The sequence below is a fragment of the Macaca fascicularis genome, chromosome 5 (genome assembly GCF_037993035.2).
Source record: "Macaca fascicularis isolate 582-1 chromosome 5, T2T-MFA8v1.1".
Classification (NCBI taxonomy): domain Eukaryota; kingdom Metazoa; phylum Chordata; class Mammalia; order Primates; family Cercopithecidae; genus Macaca; species Macaca fascicularis.
Window position 1 is genome coordinate 100,704,426 of NC_088379.1, and position 21,491 is coordinate 100,725,916.

Genomic DNA, 21,491 nt, shown 5'->3' on the forward strand with positions numbered 1-21,491 from the left:
TTTGGCAGTCTTATTCCTGCAAATCAAAGCAAAGTAGATGGTGGTTCAGTATTTCAGCCTATTAAGTATAATTTCAAGAAAAAAGATTTATCATAAATTATCAAAACTCTATGAACTCTAGTCTTACACATATCCAGGTTGCAGTTCAACTGTCTTATTTTACTTGGATATAGACTAATGGAAGAGTTAGGGGAATGCTAGTAAAACATCTTACAGCACACTTCCTGAATACCATTCTTCTTTCAGTCGGCCTCAGGGTGTTACTTGGAAATTGATATGCAGTATTCTAACACAAGTGTTTGAATACAAGGGAAAACTATAAGATTTGTCAAATTCTGTTGAGAGAAATGTTCTTATGTACACAGGAATTTTTTTTGACCCTATTTATTTTAATACATATCCTATGCATATTTTTTTCTAACAAAATTTTTAATATACTTTTTGACTAGTAGGGAATTAGCATATAAACAGCAATAACAAAAATAACTTAAAATGTTTAACATGTTCTTTAATATATATATTTAAATTATAGTTACATTTTGTAAAAATTATATTTACATTTTGAATTGATGTGCTTTCTTCGTTTCAGCTCTTTTTGTAAAGGAACTTTTTTGGTTTGTTTTTGACCATCTGCTGTTAGGCAAGGGTGTCTGTTTTTTGGATAAGATTTTAGGTTATTTGTTTAAAGTGGCACAGATACTAGCTTCGAGGACACATGATTTCATGTTTATCTATAGTATAAAAGGAAATAGAGTGAAACTTTTGGTGTGAGTGAATAACCAGCAGGCCTTTTATGACAAAAGAACAACAACAAAATTGACAACTTTTATGCCACACTCTCCAAATAGATTTTGAGGTTCATAAACATAGTGGCCATTTCTTCTTCAACTCTTTGAGCCCAAAGTGCTTACAGCACTTTGAAATATTTGTGTATGGTAAATATTTCTTAATATTTGTGTATGATAAATATTTCTTAAATCAATTTGGACTTGTTAGCAGCTTTAAGGTGGCTCTAATAAATATTTCATTCTGTTTTAACCATATATGATGAATAGGATAGCTGTGTCTCAACTATAAATTTTATATCAAAATTTTTAATGTATCAAGTCAAATGATATGATAGATTTAATAAAAAGATAGAAATAATGGCATTCATTTGGTCTTCAGTTTTCCAAACATTTTGAAATTTTCCAAATTTTAAAAGGAATTTAACATTTAGTAAAGGTAAATCTCCTTAATGACAGATTTCTAAATGTTTGTGTAGTTGATTGATTTATGAAATTGAGATTCTCTTAAGATAAACTTAAGACATTGCATATTGAAATAACATTCTGATTGTCAAAAGATATTATAAAAATAGATTTCTAGATATTTAAATGATGAATTCTAGATATTTTTCTGCCTTGCATAGACTCAGAGGTAGCTTTTAACCATCTGGAAATGTTACATAACACACTGTGGTCAGTGACCTTTTTTTCATTCTTTTTCCTTTTTCTTTTCTTTCTTTCTACTTTTTTTTGTTTGTTTGTTTTTGACTCCTAGGTTTCTTTTCTTTTTTACCTTTCCACTGTCATATGCCATGGGTCCTGAACATAGCTCATTGCTTGACCGGAATAATCTCTCTTGCCAGCTTATAATCAAAGGGAGCACTGAGAAAAACAGCTGAGCTGTATTAGGCAACCACAGTCTGGGCTGCATTTCTTAACTGCTGAATAACACATCACAGGTGCAGGATTAGTGCTGCCTACGGTGCTGGGCTTTTTAGTGGAAACCCCTAGCAATTCTGTGCCTCCTCCTCATGTCTCTCATCCCAGGGAGCCTGGCAACGATATATCAAGCGTACAGAAATCAAAAGTGAGTAGTGGGAGAAGCTTTATATCTCACGGAGACTGTTTTTCTTTTCCCTCCAAAAAATGTAAGCAAGATGAGTAAAGCCAATTCTGGCACAATAAAAGATGTTAGAACTTAGCCTTTCTTGGCATAGATGGTGAAATAGACTAATTCAAGGGGATCAAAAATTTTGTCTAAAAAAATTACATGGCAAGAAAATATCATTTAACCGAACTCTTCTGGTAGTGTATAATTTAGGTTACTTTTAAATTAATGATGTTCTTTATTAACTTTTGTGTTATGTGTGTTGGAGTGAGTGTGTGTTTGCCCCTACACATTTTCAACACTGTCCAGGTTAAAATCAAGTGTTGTGGTTGTATAAAGGTCTTGTGGTTTAATTTTTTATAGTTTTTGATGTTGTGAATTCTTTTACTATTAATGTATCAACTATACAATTCTAAATTCATAGATTATAAAGGTCTAGGTTTTTCTTGCAAATATGAGTTTTAAAAAATGCAAAATGATTCTTTAAAGTATAAATGTAATGATTTAGATGTTAGATCAAATGAATGTTTCAAAAGTATAGTTACTAAGATATTTATTTTTGACCAAGAAGGATATAAATTGTTTTAGCATGATAAAGTATACATTTGGAGAAGTGAGGCAAGTATGTTTTAGTAATTCGTATCATTTTTGGTATCTATCTTAGAAAATTTTTCTGTGTTGCACAATAGATAAGTGTAAAAGCACATGGATGGCACTGCAGATTTTAAACAGTTTTCTTTGGTTTCCAGTTTGTTCTCTTAAAACTATGATGGCTTTCTCATGTTTACATTGCATTCTTATTCATTTTATTGCTGGTGATCATTATTCCATATTGTTTCACCAGAGTTAGACCTTTAAACTCATTGATGGTGATAATAGTCGATAATAATGTTTAGCTTAAAATATATATCCTATATTTTATACCTCAAGTATTTAAACATTTGAACTAGCGATATATTTGAATATTTTTGTCAGTAATAACTAAGGTTACCTTTAACAGTTATCCTATTAGAGGATACAGTAAGGATTAGAAGCAGACAGGTTCTAAATGCTTTCCAGGTTTTTTCTTTGGGGAAAAAGAATAGCACAAACACGGTGATTTGGTTTCTGGTTTGTCTGGCTTCATTGTCACTTCCCTTCTTTACATATATGAATCTATAAAATAGTTTTATACACTAGGCTGTCTTGGGAGTGCTTTGCAAAGCTGCAGAGTAAGTTTTGGTGTGGAGGCAAGTTTAACATCTACTTTGATTAGCTTCAGAACTCGGTGAAGCAGAGCATTCATAGAAACTCTGCTGAATAAAACCATAGCTCCTGGCTTGGAAATCTGCCAAGTTCTGGTTGACTCTTTGACATTATTGTCAAAGAGACCACGGTTCAGTTTCTTTTGTAACAATGTGGACCTGAATTGACACACTAAATATTTTAAAATACAAAGGCATTTTTTATTTTTAATCATTCTATCAGCTGAGATTATGCTATTTTATGACAGTGGCTTCAGTTTGATGTTGCATATTTTTCAAATCATGGTTACTTGCTTGTCAAGTTAATTTTGTTCTTACGTTGTTGCTTTTATTAAAAATACTTACAAACAACTTGTGTTTTAGAGATTTTTCAAGGGTTTTTAATTTATATAAACAATTTGATTGAGTTTCTCTAAATTCAGAAGCAGAGTAAAACTAAGGGAAAGGCTAGCTATTGTTTTAAATTTAAAGAGCATAATTGTGATGTCCAAAGAATTTTTGTTACTACCATAGTTACTGTTCTTGCTGAGGTTTATACTTCTATATCAATTACCTGGAAAACAAATGAATATAAATGTTTGTGTTGTCTGTTGACTTGTATGTCATATTTACTCTTCTCATGATTTTTTTATGTCATAGTCTGGTATCACATAAAATAAAATGTTTGAGTGATTGAAACTTTTACTTTTTATTCAGATGTTTTTAGGTCTCTTGGCAGGGTTTTACTGATGTGAAAATATTGAAAACATGATTATCAATCATAACCTGAGTGGATGTGGTGATGTCGATGTGTCAGTATGGTGAAAAGAGAAACAATTGCCAGTGAATAGAAACACCCACAAATATTTTATGAAGCCCTGGTTTCTAGAAAGAGCCAGCACTTCTCTCATATTTAAAATTAGTGTTTCTCTTAACCTACTCATTAGTGTTGACCATGAGTGGCTGAAATGAAAAACTGGCAATATCCCTGGTTCTGGTGGTTATGGTTTCTCTAAAAGATACTGGTTGATTACTGCCACACAAAGTAATCTTCCCTCTTACACAATCCTGTCTAGTACTTACATTTGGCAATTACGTGGCATTGTGACATCTCTTTTATTGTTTTCCTGTACTGTATTTCGGCTCTCCATATGTAGTTGATTTGTCTCACAGTGTTCTACATGTGGCTGATTTGTCTTACAAGCAAGATTGTTATTTTATTGAGGACACCGTCAAGTACTCTGGGTCATTGTGTTACGTAAATGGATTTAATGATTATTTGCTAAATGAATCAATGCACCAAGAGATGAAAGAAAATAAGAAATTTTGGTCATCCTTGAACAAACTTTCAGTGTGTTTCTTAAGCTGAAAACCTTATATTTTTATAGACTGTTTGTTCACCGTGATTAATCTAGAAAGGAAGGAAAAGTAAAAGGCAGTAAAATGAAGCAAAAGAAAGAGGAATTGAAGAGGAAGAGGAGAGCCAGGAAGGGGAAAAGATAATAGGGAAGAAAAGGAAAGGAAGACAAATAGAAACAGGAGATAAAGGAGTAGAGAAAAGGAAAATGGAATAATAGTAAGAGTCAGCAGCACATAAAACAACAATTTATTATTATTGACTCTTACTATATGCAAAGAACCATAGTTGATGCTTTATGTGGATTTCTCCTCTACTCCAACCAGTGAGTGCTGCTACTCTCCACATCTTCTATAAGGAATGTTAAGTCACTTGCTAAGCCCATAAAAGTAGCTAGGCCGGAGTTTGAACCTACTTGCCTCTTTTACCCTACGTTGTCATCAAGTCTGCCTCCACTGCTCAGTGACCATACGTGATACTGCTTTGTCATCTGACATTTCACCCCTGCACAGCATGTCCAGAAATTTAGCACCAGCATCTTCCCTTACCTGTCTCTTACCTGATTTCTGTCTGTTGAAGGAAAAAGATTACTGTGTAGGTAACATCACAGTTAATATTAGAAAATCTGTTCTTTCCCTACATATGATTTTGCTCTGGTATTTTTTAATAAAAATTGTATTTATATTTTGTTACTTTCCAGAAAAGTTTAGGTATATGTCCTAACTTTTTATTTAGTGTGTGTGTGTATGTATATATATATGTAAAACTTTTTCCTAAATTTTTGCTGCAAAGAGCATAGAAAATGATTTATTTGAAAGTACTTTAGTATAAGGAAAAATGGTTAGGTGATGAAAATGAAAGTCGGGCCTTTAGAGTTGAAAAATTTAGACAATGAATTGAGTGAAATGATTCAAGGTTTAAGTGTTAAAAATTAGTGATTAAACTATCTGATATCACAAAAAGTTATTTAAAAAATTAATGTTGTTTTAAAGTTGTAATCAGAGTTTTATTCCTGTGTGAAATAGACTCTTAAAAAAAAAACTGTGAGTATTTAAACTAGTTTTGGTTAAGAAAGAAAATGGGCGTTGATTTGCATTATTTGTTATCATAACAGTACAAATAGCTATAGGATGGGTCATTCCCAAAGTTGTTGCTAGCCAGTTCAGTACTTTCAAGTTTTTCTTCCACTAACCTCTTTACCCTGGACGTTTAAAGTGCAAACTTCTGTAATATGAATTTCAATTTCTCTTCTTGCCCCTGCCTGCCCTCTGGTGTAGAGGGTGAAGAACAGTGATGAGAATCAACATTTTGTTAAGTTTTGTGATATTCAAAGAGTTTAAAAATGAAAAAGATAAAAGACGGTAAATTATTAGTAGACCTTGTGTGACACAAAATGATTATATGTCACTTTTTAATGAATTTTAAAGACTCATATCCATTTCTAAGTGCATTACATATTGAATTTAATATTACTGAATTACCTCTGTTGTTCATACAGATTTTTCTCTATGTGTTTAAATGTGACAGTGGATTTTGATACCCTTTTGACTGTCTATAACATAAAACAGTCCTTTATATCACAAATTAAAAATGTTTTATTTATGATGTTTTTGAACTGGTAAGAATGTTACTGAAAAAAACCTAAACATGGTTAAAACATACTTTAGGATTTAATGGATTGATTTTGAAGGTAAAATGTAATTTTTGTAACATTGTACCCATGATATGTAATAGTATGAAATTTTTTTACATTTTACTTTTGTTCTGCATTTTCTGTAAAAATCATGTATAGGAGTATATAATAATATAAAATAATATAGAGATATTTTTAAAATAATGAACTGATTAAGTGTATACATTAAAGAACAAGTTATTTTATAATGTTTATATGAGGCTTCCAACTCATTATTGTCCACTGTTTTCAATTAAATACTTTAAAGAAATTATAACTCTATTTCCTACTACAAGAGATTCCATAGAAAACATGTACATAGCTGAAAACATGTATATAACTGCAACATATTTTCCAGAAAAGATATTCAGGATATTCAAGAAAAATAACTTTCTTTTTAATCCTTGTAATTGAATGGAAGTCACAGTGTTGCATTCTGATCATTAGGTAATTTCATGAAATTTGATTAATTTGCCTGAAAAATCTATAAACCTATTTCTAAAGAAATATTCTTAATATTCTATTTTTCTATTATTCCTTATAAGAATCATAAAGAATATAATTTAGTCGTGGTTCAGTAACACACAGTCAAACATCCTATGAAAATAATTCTGTGGTTTATTTGCATGCCAAAAATCCAGCGATCCTCTGAAAAATGAGAAGCAATTTTAGAGTGGCTTCCAAAAGCCTTACTTTTTATTATTATGATAATTTAGTTAGTAAACTAAACTATAACTATATAACTATATATGTATGTATATAACTATATATATATAAACTATACATAACAAACTAAGTGAACTACACATGTGTAGTGTCTGGATTTATACTGTTTTAAAGATCAGTTATTAAAGAGAGAAAGAGGGAAGAAGAGAAGAGAGGGGAGGGAGGGATGAAGGAATAAAAGAAAAAGAGAAATGGCAAAATGGAATGGACTCTTAATGAGTGACTTACTTGATATAGTATTTATTCCTGAGAAATTTCCTGAAAGGATAATTTTTCTCAGTTTTTTTCTTTATATTTTCTCTCAGGTTTATTCATGATTCTGTTTTAAAATATTTATTGCAAACCTATAATTATTTAAAATGCAGTTGGGAAGAAATAATCAACTTTGTTGACATTTGCTCTACAATTAACTAGAAACTATTCACTATTTGACTTTCGTTTTTCTTTTTTTGAGACAGAGTCTCGATCTGTTGCCAGGCTGGAGTCCAGTGGCGTGATCTTGGCTCACTGCAACCTCCACTTCCTGGGTTCAAGCGATTCTCCTGCCTCAGCCTCCCAAGTAGCTGGGACTACAGGCACGTGCCAATCACGCCCAGCTAATTTTTGTATTTTTAGTAGAAACAGTGTTTCACCATGTTGGCCAGGATGGTCTCCATCTCTTGACGACATGATCCGCCCATCTCAACCTCAAGTGCTGGGATTACAGGTGTGAGCCATCACGCCCAGCCTGACTTTCTTTGGTGAAAAACTTTTTGTAGATTTTACTCTATTGATTTAGTAAATAAAATGTACTAAATTACATTTAATTTTTTTAATGGTTAGATACCTTCCGGTTGTTTTCAAGGATCATCATTTTTTATAAAACTAACACAAAATCAAGTAAAATGAGGATTTAATTAATAAATATTTATATGAGTCAACTAAATCAAACTTTTATCTCTTTTGATGGCTGCCTTTTTCCTGCTTCCAATGGAAGGATACTAATATAATAAAATGTGAGAAGATATATTCTTATATGTTATTTTAGTCAGATATCTGATATTTGGGATATATCTTCATTATTGCTAATCCACTGGATGTTTGTTAATCATCTTGATGTTTACATTTATTATGAATACCTGCCATTTGTCTTTTCTTCTATTTATTATTTCAGCATCATAATTATCAGACAAATTCATGTTTTCATAAAATAATTATTTCTATATATGCATGTAATTGTCTTTTTCATGTCATAGCTGATATATTCTCTTTTGTTTATGATCCAAAATGCCTGGCTTGTATCTGTGAGACTGGATTTTGTACAACTTCAGTATGACTAGATATTAAAGTGATCCTTTTATAAATACCTTTGCATAATTATAAAGTTAGATAAAACAGTCCAGTTTCTCATTGGCCTTTTTCTCAAACGTGGAGTACACATGAAGAAGATCTTACCATCTTTCTTTCTCATAGTTTTCTTAGCGTTTAAGGTGAGTCTCACCAGGTTCATTCTGCTGCTGCTTCTCTTCCGCCTTGCCTTATATCTGTTAAGCTACACATTATCAATTGTTTGTTTATTTATTTTTGAGACGGAGTCTCGTTCTGTCGCCCAGGCTGGAGTGCAGTGGAGCAATCTTGGCTCACTTCAAGCTCCGCCTCCCAGTTTCACTCCATTCTCCTACCTCAGACTGAGTAGCTGGGTCTACAGGTGCCCACCACCACAGCTGGCTAATTTTTTATATTTTTAGTAGAGACAGGGTATCACCGTGTTAGCTAGGATGGTCTCGATCCCCTGACCTCATGATCTGCCCGCCTCGGCCTCCCAAAGCGCTGGGATTACAGGCATGAGCCACCACGCCCGGCCATCAATTATTTTAAAGTTATCAGGTGATTGGTAATATTGTGACTTGTGTAGATTGTAGATTTCCCAACAATTTAAGCACACATGTAAACATAACACATGAAAACATGGTGAGACATCAGTGGAGTTAGTGTTAACTACCAAGCCATAGTCGTTGGTCCCGAGCGGAATCCTGTCACGAAGCTTAGCTAGAGAAGCTCCTTCTTGGCTGGATTCTCTTTTGATGTCCAGTTCCTCATTGTTCACTGATGTGCTTTATTCCACATCAGGATATGTGACTAATACTTCCTTAGATTGAGTGGACAAGGAATTTGTAAATGCATTTAAATAGCTCTAACTATTATCTGTCCTAATTTGCTACTCCATAGATCCATGCAGATGTAGAAACAGGAATGTAGAAAGAGGAATTATGGCCCCTTTGAAAGTAGATTGTGAAAATTTCATAATGCAAAATTCAGTATTCCCTGACAGAGATAATCACATTTTTCTAAAAGATGCAGGATTTTCATGCATTTCTTCAGTACCTATATGGCGATATAAATCCTTCTCTACATCTCTCTCTGTTTCAAACACACACACACACACACACACACACAACAGTAGGTTTGTTTTTACATAAAGAGATTTATTTATTTTTTTTTAAAAATCCTCCCAAGTTCTCCTTTCCCTGTCGCAACTACACCTGTGCCTCTTTTCATTGTTTTGGCATTTCCTTCTATATCTCTAAATAAATACTGTACTACTGCTTCTTTATTATTCAATTGTAGGCATTACCTTTGACTTTCCACTATCAAAGATGAGGATTTAGTTCTTTTTTCCCATCCCTGCTTCCACTACATATGTACATATTCCAGTCTCCCATCTGTAAATATTTGGTTTAAATACTTGGTTCCTTAGTCCCCTGTGCTCATTACAAATGCGTTTCCAGACTCCCAGTGTAATTTAAAATATATGTCATCTTATTAATTTCTACATCTTAAGAGTTCTCTCTTCCAACATTTTTTGACCTGCCTTCAGTGAGACCTGCTTGCTCCTGAAGTCCTATGCAATGTCTCATCCTATTAGCCACATTTACCATTATCTTGGAGGTAAGCTTCATCTTCTCTTGGGAAGGACCTACCATTAGCAGGTACCTATTCCATCTTTTTTCTTGTTTATACCTTGGATGAAATATCCAAGATATTTTTCTTGTTTATACGTTGGATGGAATATCTCCTCCAATAACTTTCTGAGAAGGATACATGGAAGGTAAATTTTTGAGACTGAAAATATTAAAATGCTTTTTTTCCCCTACCCTCACTCTTAATTTGCCCAGGTATTTATTTCTGATACGGAAAAATTTTCCCTCAGACTTTTGAAGGCATTGTTCTATTTTATTCTAGTTTCTAGGTTTTCTGAACAAAGTTCAATGCCATACTTATTTTTTATCTCTTTTCTCTTTCTCTCCCTCACTTTTTCTCTCTTTATAAAAAACATTAGGGTGTCTCTTTGTCTCCAGTGTTACAGGATTTTACAGTGACATGGCGTGGATCTGTTCTCAGGTGCTATATGGGTTCTTTCAAATTAGAAACTCATGAGTTTTCATTATGAAAACCGTGCGTGATTATTTGATGATTTTCTTCCCTCTGGTTTCTCAAGTCTTTCTTTCTAGAGCTAATATTGTTCAGATGTTGAATCTGGATTCATGCTCTAAGTTACTTAACTTTTCCATCCTTGTATTTTGTACTGTGTTGTAGGAGATTTCCTAATCTTTATCTTTCAATTCACCTGCTGGGATTTTCATTTATGCAATTATATTTTTAAAGTTCTTTACTTGTTATTCTCTTTTTAGAGCAATGTGTTCTTGTTTCATGATGTAATATATTTTTGTAAGATGAGGGTATTAATAATAATTTTTAAAGTCTTTATTTTCTTTAATATAATCTACTTCTTCCAAGTAGTGTTTGTTTTATTCTCAGTCTTTGATGTTTGAGGTTTTTTCAAATATCTGTTTACCCTGAATTAGTGGCCCATGTGTATGAGAATGGATCACAGAAGAAGTGACTGGAAGTTCTGTTGTCACCAGTGGGCCTCACGTAGGATAACATTGCAGGGCTGTTTCACTGAGAAACTCACAGTATCACTATCTTTATGCTCTTTGTTCTTGACCTGGTCGAATTACCCAGTAAAGAAGGCGCATACCAGGCTGCATTGAGTTCTGGAAGCCATGTGGGGAGGTGAACTGGAGGAGGCACCATCCAGTGTGAATGTTCACTGAAAGTTGGCAGTAAGATGGTACTCCTGCCCTCTTCTGTGCTTGTTGTCCTATAGTCCTTGGCTTCGATGGTAAAATGGAAAAATAAAGAAGGCATCTCAGTGATATGTGTATTACTTTTACCCTTCTTGTCTCCTGCAGGGGTAGGAAAGAAATACTGCTAGCCTGTAGGGAACAGGAAAGGATATCTGAAGTTCTAATTACTGTACTTATAAATATATTTTCAGCCTCCTTCTGTTTTAATATCCCCTTCTCCCTTTTAGAATTACTTTTAGAAGTACTTTATGATACCATTTCTGGAGCTTTTTGGGGTTAAGCGGTAAAGCTTTGCTTCTTAGCTTTTCCCCACATTTGGCTTAAGAATCAGCTTTTGTAGATTTGTTATCAATTCAATATATCAGAGTTTCCTCTCTAATTATTAACTCTGTTATTTCATTAGATTATTCAAAATTCATACAAGATGTGCATCTGACTTTCTCAAACAGTTTCCTGTAAATTTTGTCCAAAAAAAAAAAATGTTGATTGCAGTGGGCACCTGTGGCATATGAGAAGATTGTCTTATGCAGAATCCCACCCCGAGCCACAGCAATTTTGATTCTGTAGACAAGTGACTGCTTGTCTTTCTACTTTTCAGGCTTTTATTGTTAGTGTCTTCTCCCTTGATTTCATAGTGTAGGTTCATTTTCTTAGCCCCTTTTTCTCTTATGAGAGTGGGATTTAATAACTAGAATACCCTGTAAGTAAAACAAAAAATTATGCTATAACATTCTTTCTTGTCAGTAAATATATTTCTACATCAGCATTTTAATGGATATATAGGAATCCCATTTTACAAATATACCTAATCCTCTACTGTTGTAAATATGGGTTGTTATAAGCAATATTGCAAAGAACCACCTTCTAGCCAAATTTTATACCACTCTTTAAATAAATTCACAATGTGACAAAATCATGAATTTTCTCTTAAAATGTTTCTTAGAAAATAGCATCTTACTTCCAATCACATGAGGATGTTTTCTTTTATACTTTAGACCATTTGGTGTCAGTGTTCCATTTAACAGCTTTTCCCACCAACTGGTAAGTTCTGTGTATGTTTAATTCATCCTAGTTACACAGGCTGTGCCTGGAAAATGGGAGGGCGCCCAATACCTATTTGCTAGTAGACATTTGCATCATAAATGAATTTTTATTGTGTTTTAAAGCATCAAAAATAAAGGGTCTGGTGTGAAAGAAAGCAGGAAGTAATAAGTTTTAAATACTCTATTTTTATTACTTGGTCTGCTGAGGTGACTCAGGTCCTAAAGGCAGTAACATTGAGAACCAGATTTAAAAAGAAGGAGCTTACCACGAGAAGGTGAGATATAGGTACACCTACACACACTACTCTGGGGTACCAAGCGGTGCTACACTCTCATGTGGACAACCTTGGAACAAATGGCTTTCAAGATAAGGCAGTGACGTGAACTATTTAACTTCACTTTATTTGGAAATTTAACCTAAGGATGAGCACACTATTATATAGAAATAATAACATGTATTGGAAGTAATTGTGTGGTTGGAATACATATTTGCTTAATCTGGTGGGTTTTTCTAAGTGGAGTCTACAAGTAATTTTTTTCACAATTATATGAGATCTTGTTGAATATGCACATTTCCTGGCTCGCCTGTGACCTGCAGAACCAAAATCGCTGTGGCTCGGGGTGGGATTCTTTATATGACAATCTTCTCCTATGCCACAGGTGCCCACTGCAATCAACATTTTTTTTTTTTTCTGAACAAAATTTACAGGAAACTGTTTGAGAAAGTTAGATGCACATCTTGTATAAATCTGAATAATTTAATGAAATATTAGAGTTAATCTTAGGAAATTCTGATATATTGACAACATATTTTATTGCTTTTTCAACTATTTTTTTTCTGTAAGAATTTGAATAATTAGTTTAACATGCAGAAGGTCAGGAAAAATTATCACAGATTTAAAAAAATAAACTTCTAATTCTCTGATGGAACCATTACCTGCAGACATTCATTTTTGGTTGAAAACTATAAAAAATGTGTGGCATATCTTGTACTTCTGACCTAGAATTTCAGTTTTTTTAACCCAGCAATTTTAAAATATTTTTGTTGATCTTGGATTTCACTATAGATAAGCTAAATGTGTTATGAGAGAGATTTTAAATTGAAAATTGCTCACGGTGACAGTTTATGCAGTTACATGGCATATATAAGAGCTCTTACTACAATGCCTGAAACAAAATAGATATTAATGAATGCATGTCCTCTTCTATGTAACAAACATTCTAAGCTGTTGACATGAGGTTTGGTGTCTATAATTATCTCCATTTTAAGGATAAGAAAATGAGTCACAAGATTATTTATAAAGTTATCTAAGGACAGCTAACTTAGTAAATAGTAAAGCCTAATGTTGAACCCAGAACATCTCTTTCTGAGAGATCATGTCTACCAAGGTGCCTTCTATCAAAGATGGTAGAAACATCACTACAGTAATAGGTAGGCACTTTGCATTTCCCCATGCTGATGGGGAAGATGTATCTTTTGAAATATGTCTTGATGTTAACTAAGTTTTTATCTTCTTACCCAATTTTACAGATTAAATATTTCTAATAATTTATTTAAAAAGTACACAGTATACCTAAAGTAGAGAAACTCTGTGATATGGTAGAAAGACAGTTTTAAAGCTTAAACAATTTGAGTTTAAATGCTGTGGCTCCATAGTCTATTGGCTGTGTGCAGATCTCTTAAACTTTGAATCTCAATTTTCTCATCTGAAAAATGGGGATGATAGTATTTACCCATAGAATTGCCAGATATAGTAGAGGTTGTCTATATAATGTCTCGTTGAGTTCCTTGCACTCAGTTAAATATAGCTGTTAACAATTTAATACATAAAAGACCATCCTGAAAGGATATGGGTCTGTCTTTATTCTGTTTGAGGCATATACTGGGGTAAAAGACATGATTTTAATCAAAATACCAAAATGTCTGCTTTTCTGTTTAAATCTTTAAGTATCTTGAATATTTCATTTTAGAATGCAATATCATGTTTTCCATTGAACAGAAGACTGGGGTAGCCTACCCCACAGATGCCTAACTCTTACTATTTCTTCTTTCAGCAAACTTCCTTGATAACATGCTTTTGCGAAGTGCAGGAAAATTAAACGTGGGCACCAAGAAAGAGGATGGTGAGAGTACAGCCCCCACCCCCCGTCCAAAGATCTTGCGTTGTAAATGCCACCACCATTGTCCAGAAGACTCGGTCAACAATATTTGCAGGTTGGTGATATTAATGATTGAAAGCTAGCTTTAACAAAAAGCCACGCTTTTTCAACTCTGCAACTGTAGGCTAGTGTTTCAAAGAACACATTTTAGAGAGCAGTGCCTAACACTGTCATAAACTCTTAAGAGCTGTGCTTGTTTTAGAGAAATACTGAATTGTGTTTCATCCTGAAACAATGTTCTAAGATTCTTTTTCCTCCCTCCAGACAGCACATATACACATGAACACAGACCTCAGATCCCAGGCTCCTTGTAAAGGTGCAAATGCCAATGATTTTCTTTCAAAAGACCTGGTCGCCACAATTAGTTAAACATCAGGGGCCGTCATATGCATGTGATTTTGTCTGTTTGTTTGTTTGTTTCAACCATTCATCATGCTGATGTTGTTTGTATTTTAGAAAGAACACCTAAGCTGCTGGGAAAATTCATAAACTGACTCTGGGAAGCAGTACAGTGGTGGAGCTCATGTGATTCCACCAGTTGCTAAGAAAGGCATTTTCCAAATTCTAGAAAATACTCTTTAATCGGTGATCATGTTTTTATAGATACTTTATGACATTTGAAACGACTGTTTGGCCTTTTTCTTCCTTACATGCGTTTATGCAGCTCCATCCATTCCTCTGATCACTATAGCTACATATACTCCTTACGGTAAGGTCAACAGTGAACAAAGAGCTATAGCCTAACGAAGCCAATGTGTGCCAAGAGAGAAGTGGGTCAGCTATTCGGAAGAGCATGGCCCTCAAGAGTTAAAATGTCAGAGAAGCAGAGTGTACCTTAAGCTTCAAGAGGGGGTGTGGACTGAAATAGGAAGGTGGACTGCTAGGTTTAGAGCCCAGGTAGAATATTTGGGCAATCATTTGAGGCTTCATTAGCCAGAAGGTATGCAAAGCTGGGTCGAATGCTTTTTTTTTTCTTTCTGAGAAGTTTTTAAAAAAAGTTTTTAAGTTTCCCACGAAGCAAAATCTAATATAAGTATAAGCTTACCAGGGTCTTCCAAGAACCTAGTATATTTAGCACAAGAAACACATATTGACTAAGTAACACAGGGAGGAAACCTGGGTATATTCATAAATATATATCTCATTTAGTCAGCAAAACAACTTATTCTCACCTTTAGACAAATGAAATTTCAGATTGGAAGAGATCTGGTAGTTTGACTCTTGTGCTACAAAGTTGTGACCACTGAATTTTATGCCAAGGTAAAATGATTCCAAAGCTCAGTTTTTTCCAGGGAAACACTGCCTCTTTATAGTAAATAGAAAAAGTATCAGGAAAGTTTAAAAATGTTTGAAAGAAAGAAAATTAGCAGGAGGAAACAAAGTAGTATGGGGTATTTTACTATTGTGTCTAAGTCTGTGGTATTCAGAATACATCTGTGTGTGTCATTTGAGCTATTGTCCTGGTGATCAGGATTTTCCAGAATTAACCTGGTTTCAAATATTTTGTCCTATTTTCCTGATAAGCCATTTGGGTATCCTAAGTGGATTTGGTAGAAAGTATTCAGTCAGGGGTATCTGCAGTGGAAATTCTGTTGTGGGAAGAAGCCCGGCATGTTCAAAAGAAACTGTTTCTTTCTAGAGTACAGGGAGTAGGAGCAGGGAATAGGAACAGTAGAGTACAGTGGTAGGAGCTGTGCCTGGAGACAGGTCGTATAGTGACTGTGACCTGGTGGGCGATATTGAGAATGTGATCTTATTCCTAAGGGTGTTGGGAAGCAAGTGAAGGGAGTTTTGCACAGGAGTGGCTGTGGGTAGACATGATCTGATTTGTTTCTTTGCTGCAGAATATTGGATATATTAGAAGGAGACAGAAGTGAATTCAAGAATAGTTAGGTCAGGGAAATTGAACAGTGGATTGGGTAAAATCAGTTTATGTGCAAGAAAATGATCTTGAGCTAGGGTGGTGCTGGTGTAGGAGTTAATGGGATCTGTTTGATAAATATTTAGAAGGTAGAGTTGTGTGATTATGAATTAGATATCATCTAGGAGGACAACCAGAGAGCCTTTACAAGTTCCCGGATGTAGATTTAAATGCATGGGATAGACTTTTAATGAAAGAGAACAGATGAAAAGAACCGAGTTCCAATCTGGACATGATACATTTGAGGTTTTTGATATATCTGAGTAGAGGTATCAGTATGCAGTTGGATATGGATCTGGGACTCAGAGAAGAGGTTGAGGAGAGAGGTCCAAGTGCACAGAGCATTAGTCACTGTTTGCTGTGAAACAGATAACCTCAAAACCACAATGGCTTATAATTAAAGACATTTATTTTTCATTCGGGGTTTATAAGGGGGCTGTATCTGTGCTGCAGTCTGTTTGGATTGGGTGAGCTTCACTTCTTGCTGCTTTTTGAGTTTGGGCCTGCTGCACATTTCTTCATTTTTCTTGTTTTAATTTTGGACCAGCAGCTACTCAAGGCATATTGTTTCTCTCAGGAGTGTGAAGGAGTAATCTTTTAAAGTTTCTGCTCATATTGTGTCCTCTGACATTGAATTTTTCAAATCAAATGACAAAATCAAGGTCACAGTCAAGGGGAAGCAATGTCCATGGTAAAGTATGAAGAACTGGGATTATTAATAGAACCATCTACCACAGTATGACTTGACCATGAAACATTTAATGCTTAGGTAAAGGGGATGTCTGCAAGATACTAAAGAATTCACAATAAAGCAGTGAGTCTGGTGTCACTGAAGCCAAGTTTACTTAGAGAGGTAGTAAGGTCAGCTATGTTGGATCTGTTAGAGTAGGATAAGAACTGAAACATGGCAATCAGATTTATTGACACTGATAACTGCAGTTTAGAGATATTTAATGTAGTAGAGATGGAAGTCAGATCAAAATGGGTTATGTATTATATGGTTATCAACCTTTCATTTATGATAGCAAAGAAAAAGTAAACAAAAATACAACAGAAAGAAAAACAGCAACAGTAAAAATGGAACCCTTCGAAAGAACACAGATATACCATTGCAGTCAACATCAGTGGGTTAACTTTGTAGAAGTTAACAGAAAACTAAAATTTATTGAATTTTTTATGAATATTAGCATGTTTACTTTTACCTTTCTTTATTCATTGTAACAATCTGATAAAGAATGTAGCAGTGTCTAGTTTGCAGTGTCTAGTTTGCTAGGTGAGAATTCCGAGGCTCTAAAAAGTTAAGTAATTTTCCATAGTCATGATAATATGATAGAAAAATTGTGGCCAGGACTCCAAAGTCCTGAATTCTTGGCCAGCAGCCAGTTCTGGCATTGGTTTTCAAAGAAGCAAACATACACTCTTGAGTAAAAGGCATATGTATTTTCCTAATGAAGTATTGATTCCAGTTGAATCTTCCTGTGAGCTAAGATCAGTCATATGTGAATCACAGGGGCTACATTTGTTTCTTTGTCCTAAGACCTATATAAATTCAGGACTTTCTACTTCCATTCCTGTAAGCACACTCTACTCTCTACCTCCAAATCGGTACTTCTCAAGCTATCTCTAGTGAAAGATAATTTTCCCTCCACAATAAATTGTATACTGATGATTTGCTACAGTATAATATAAAACAAATTCTTAGAAAAATTAATTTTTAAAATACTTGCAAAATATACGCTCCATTTTTATTGCCTATTATTTACCTTCAACAGACATAAATTTGTTCCTTTAGATTGCTATACAAGTTTTCATTTTTAAATTCACACCTTCACAGATCAGTAGCAAGCAGTTTTCTGACCTGCAGGGAAACACACCTTGAGTGATACTGCACTAAGTGTTACCCTTCCAGGTAAAACGGTGTAAAGGATAAGGTTCTATTTTCTAACGTGTACCTTAGAAAAGGGCTGGTCCAAATTTTCTGGCCTGAGGCCTTGTACCACCCAGATCTTAGTCAAACTGAGTGTTGTGGTAAGTTTCATCTTCATTATCACTTCCACCTAGCTGGAGAGAATAATCCAAAAGGAGGCAAGAATCAATTGTACTTACAAGAGAACCTGAAATTCCACGTGCTAATTTAGAGGACATGTGCAAGGTTTTAGAGGCTTGTAAACTTCTTTTCAGTGCCATCAGTTACTCTACCAGCCTTCACCAAGGGCAAAGTCATTCTTGGCTTGATCTCTGTCAGGTGCAGATACAGCTGCTTCCAAAATCCATGCCATTTCCATTGATCATGACATTCACATTAAAGGATGTAGTACAAACACAGCATGACTGAATACAGTAATAGAGCCTTTTTCATATCTATATTTGAAAGTAAGGGGTAAGGCCATTGTCCTGTCTCCCTCGAGATAGCGTCTGTTTTCTAAATATCTTTCCATGTGTCACTTTGCGTTGTAATCCATCCAGTTCCATTTTCAGATTCTTCTCCTAGGATGACAGACCATCACTGCATACCTTGAGTGCTGTAGTTTCCTTGAGTAACTCTTCTTATGTGGCTTTCAACATGCCAATGTTCTGTTTCATTTTCCTGTCCTAGCAAGTGTTATCTCAGCCTTGTTTATGTATTTTTTTTTCTATATAATCGAATCTGGCTTTGCATATCATTCCTTGTTTTACTTGATTTGGTCTGTAATCACATATTTGTCTCTATCTCACCACCTCTCTCAAGTCCCTCCACTTCCTCACGAATGTTAAGCATTTAAAAAAATTACTTTTGACTGTTTTCTTCAAAGACAATCTTTAATACTTCTTTACTTATCTTACTGGTTTCTTACCAAGAATTCTCCTGGCTGGGGAGTTTTCAGGGTTTACAGATATAATAAATCAAATGGAATGTTTGTGCAAAGGATGTGCAAATGACACCAGACTGCTTAAATGAGGAATTAGATAAGCCTCCAACTCTATATCCTGAAGAGTCTCAGGGGAAAGAAAGAAAAGCATAGGGGCTCTGAGCCTTTTAACAAAGCTTGTGTTAACGCAGGTTTTAAACCTCTTGCTGAGTGTGGTGGTGTGTTTTTAAACAGGTGCTCCTGACCTAAGGTCTCAGAGGATTTAAGTGTGCATTGTTCCAGTTTGTTTGCACATTTTACCTTGCATTCTGAATGTCATTATAAACCATCCAGGGTTTTATTTTTTCCACTGTTGCCCAGGCCATTTAAATATTGATCTATATAATTATTTTTTTCCGGCAGAAGATGTTGATTTCAAACCATTGCACCTAAGAGAATGGTGGGTTCTTCATGAGAACTTCTAATTCAGTTGTTAGAGGCTGAAATTTAAATTCACCTATGGAGGCTTTTATAAGGAAGAACTCTCCTTTTGTGCCTCTCGTGAGTCATCAGTGAGAATGTTAGATGGTCCCAGTTTGTTGTTGGAGTTAATAGAAAGTGATCGTGCAGGGCACTTTAAAATTATACAGAGAGAACTATTGAAGATTTTTGAGCAGAGACAAAAAATGTGAGATTTATCAGGCCTGCTGTATGGAATGGGTTGGAGTCAGGAGAGGAGAGAGGAAGTTCTGCAGGAAGGCCCTCAGAGCCATCGAGGTGAGATGTGGTGAGGGTCTGCATTGGGTGAAATTATACTAATGCTGGTTGAATGTAAAAACTGAGACAATTTCAACAAATCATGCACCTCATAGAAAAAAATAAAATGCTAAATCATTTGGTAAGGGTATCAGGGAAGGATATCTGATAGTTACATGATCTTGAGGATAAAATAAAAGGGGCATCTCTCACATTGGTACTTTGGCATTAATGTTGTAACTTCACCTTCTGCCAATACTGTGACCCCTCAGAAGGAAAGCCAGGGAAGGGGAAAGTAGACCCACATGTATTTCATGCTATATTCCCTCCACCGCTATGGGAATCCATCATCTAAGATGATAGGGGAAAAAAAGTAGGATTGTATTACTTTGATAATTACCACTACTCAGCATTCTTCTTCGATTACTTCACAATCGGTAGAAAACACTTAGGTAGCTTATGATGTCTCCCTGTTCCTGGAAGTTGAATGACTTTTCTCTTTTCCAGGATTGGTGGCCTTCATAGACTATGAGTTCCTCAAAATGTACCCTTGCATACTCAGCACCCAACTCTGCTCGAGTCATAGTATGCTTGATAAGTGTAAAACGTACCACTGTTAACAAAGCTGTGAGCAGCTTTCAGCTATTTTAGTTAATGGACTAAAAAGCTGCACCATTTAAATGGTAATTCTAAAAGTCATGTGTATCTTTGCATTTACCTGTGACAAAAACTGAAAACTGACTTTATTCCCTTGAGTGTGAAATAGATATTTTAGAAGACAAGGTGTTCTTAAGAACTTGTTTACGGATGACCTAAAATCAGTTAACCTTTAAAAATCAATTCTGACTAAAATGTAAAAGAAATTCAAAAGAAATGTAAGAGTTGTTGTAGAAAAACTGTTAATTTTCCAGCCAGATGCAACTGAGCAGATACCCATCATATAAATATAATGCTTTCAAATTTCCTATCACTTGATTGAACAGAGCAGATAAACTCTTTTTAACTAATACTTTAAAAAATTGTTTTACAGTTAAATGAATCTTTATAAAGATCTAAACTGTTAGAGGAAAAGTTATACAAGAGTCTCTTCTCAACTGTGGTGGCTATATGAACAACACTGGGGTTTACAATAAAGAAACATAAGATCTTAGTGGAAGAGTAGAATTAAAGAGACCAAAGTTTGGGTAACCCTTGTAAACACTGTACTCATGTTAAATAAAGATGCGGTCAATGCAGTTTTAGACATCTTATAAAATTGGTTTCTAACCATTCTACAACAACTAATGAATGAGTTGGGTTCCAGAAGACTGTGTTATAAATCTATTTTAACCATAATAAATGAAATAAATTCTTGACCATAATAAATGCATCTATTCTCTGAATGCATATCTACCTAAAAAGAGTATTGCTTGGTCCCTTGAAGCTTTAAAACAGGTAGACACCTTTCTTGCAAGTGTATGTTCACCTGGGCACACTGAAAATATCTTGAGGCAGTTAAATGCCTGATGATTTTTCTAGATGTTCCTTGTAGACTGTCCTTTACTTTTGGAATATTTGGAAAACTTAAGGAGCCTGGAACCTGTATAATCATCCAAGAATTGGAACAAAATTGTTTCTGTTTTCTTTTTCTTTCCTTATCATATTATTTTTCTTCTTTCCCTGAATCCTCTTCAAGAAAAACAAGACTTGTATTATAACTGCTTTGACTTCATGCAGTCTTTAAATTCTCCCGTGCTTTGCTTTTTCATGAGTTAACATTATGTCAAGAGGCAATTAGCACTGATGACTGAATAGCTTGTG

General features: G+C 34.6%; 1 protein-coding gene across 18 annotated transcripts in view; it reads left to right on the plus strand.

The window, feature by feature from the left end:
• The window catches only part of BMPR1B (bone morphogenetic protein receptor type 1B), a 403,442-nt gene that overhangs the window by 335,937 nt on the left and 46,014 nt on the right, over positions 1-21,491 (plus strand). For 11 of the 18 annotated variants that reach the window (XM_074040175.1, XM_045392662.3, XM_045392665.3 and 8 more), the window contains one exon: positions 14,082-14,241. In XM_074040175.1, coding sequence (XP_073896276.1) covers positions 14,099-14,241 — 143 coding nt within the window. In that variant the 5' untranslated portion in view covers positions 14,082-14,098. Of the gene's footprint in view, positions 1-1,682; positions 1,855-11,978; positions 12,025-14,081; positions 14,242-21,491 lie in introns of those variants that run through there. The other 7 variants (XM_065545250.2, XM_065545249.2, XM_045392663.3 and 4 more) reach the window with 2 other exon arrangements.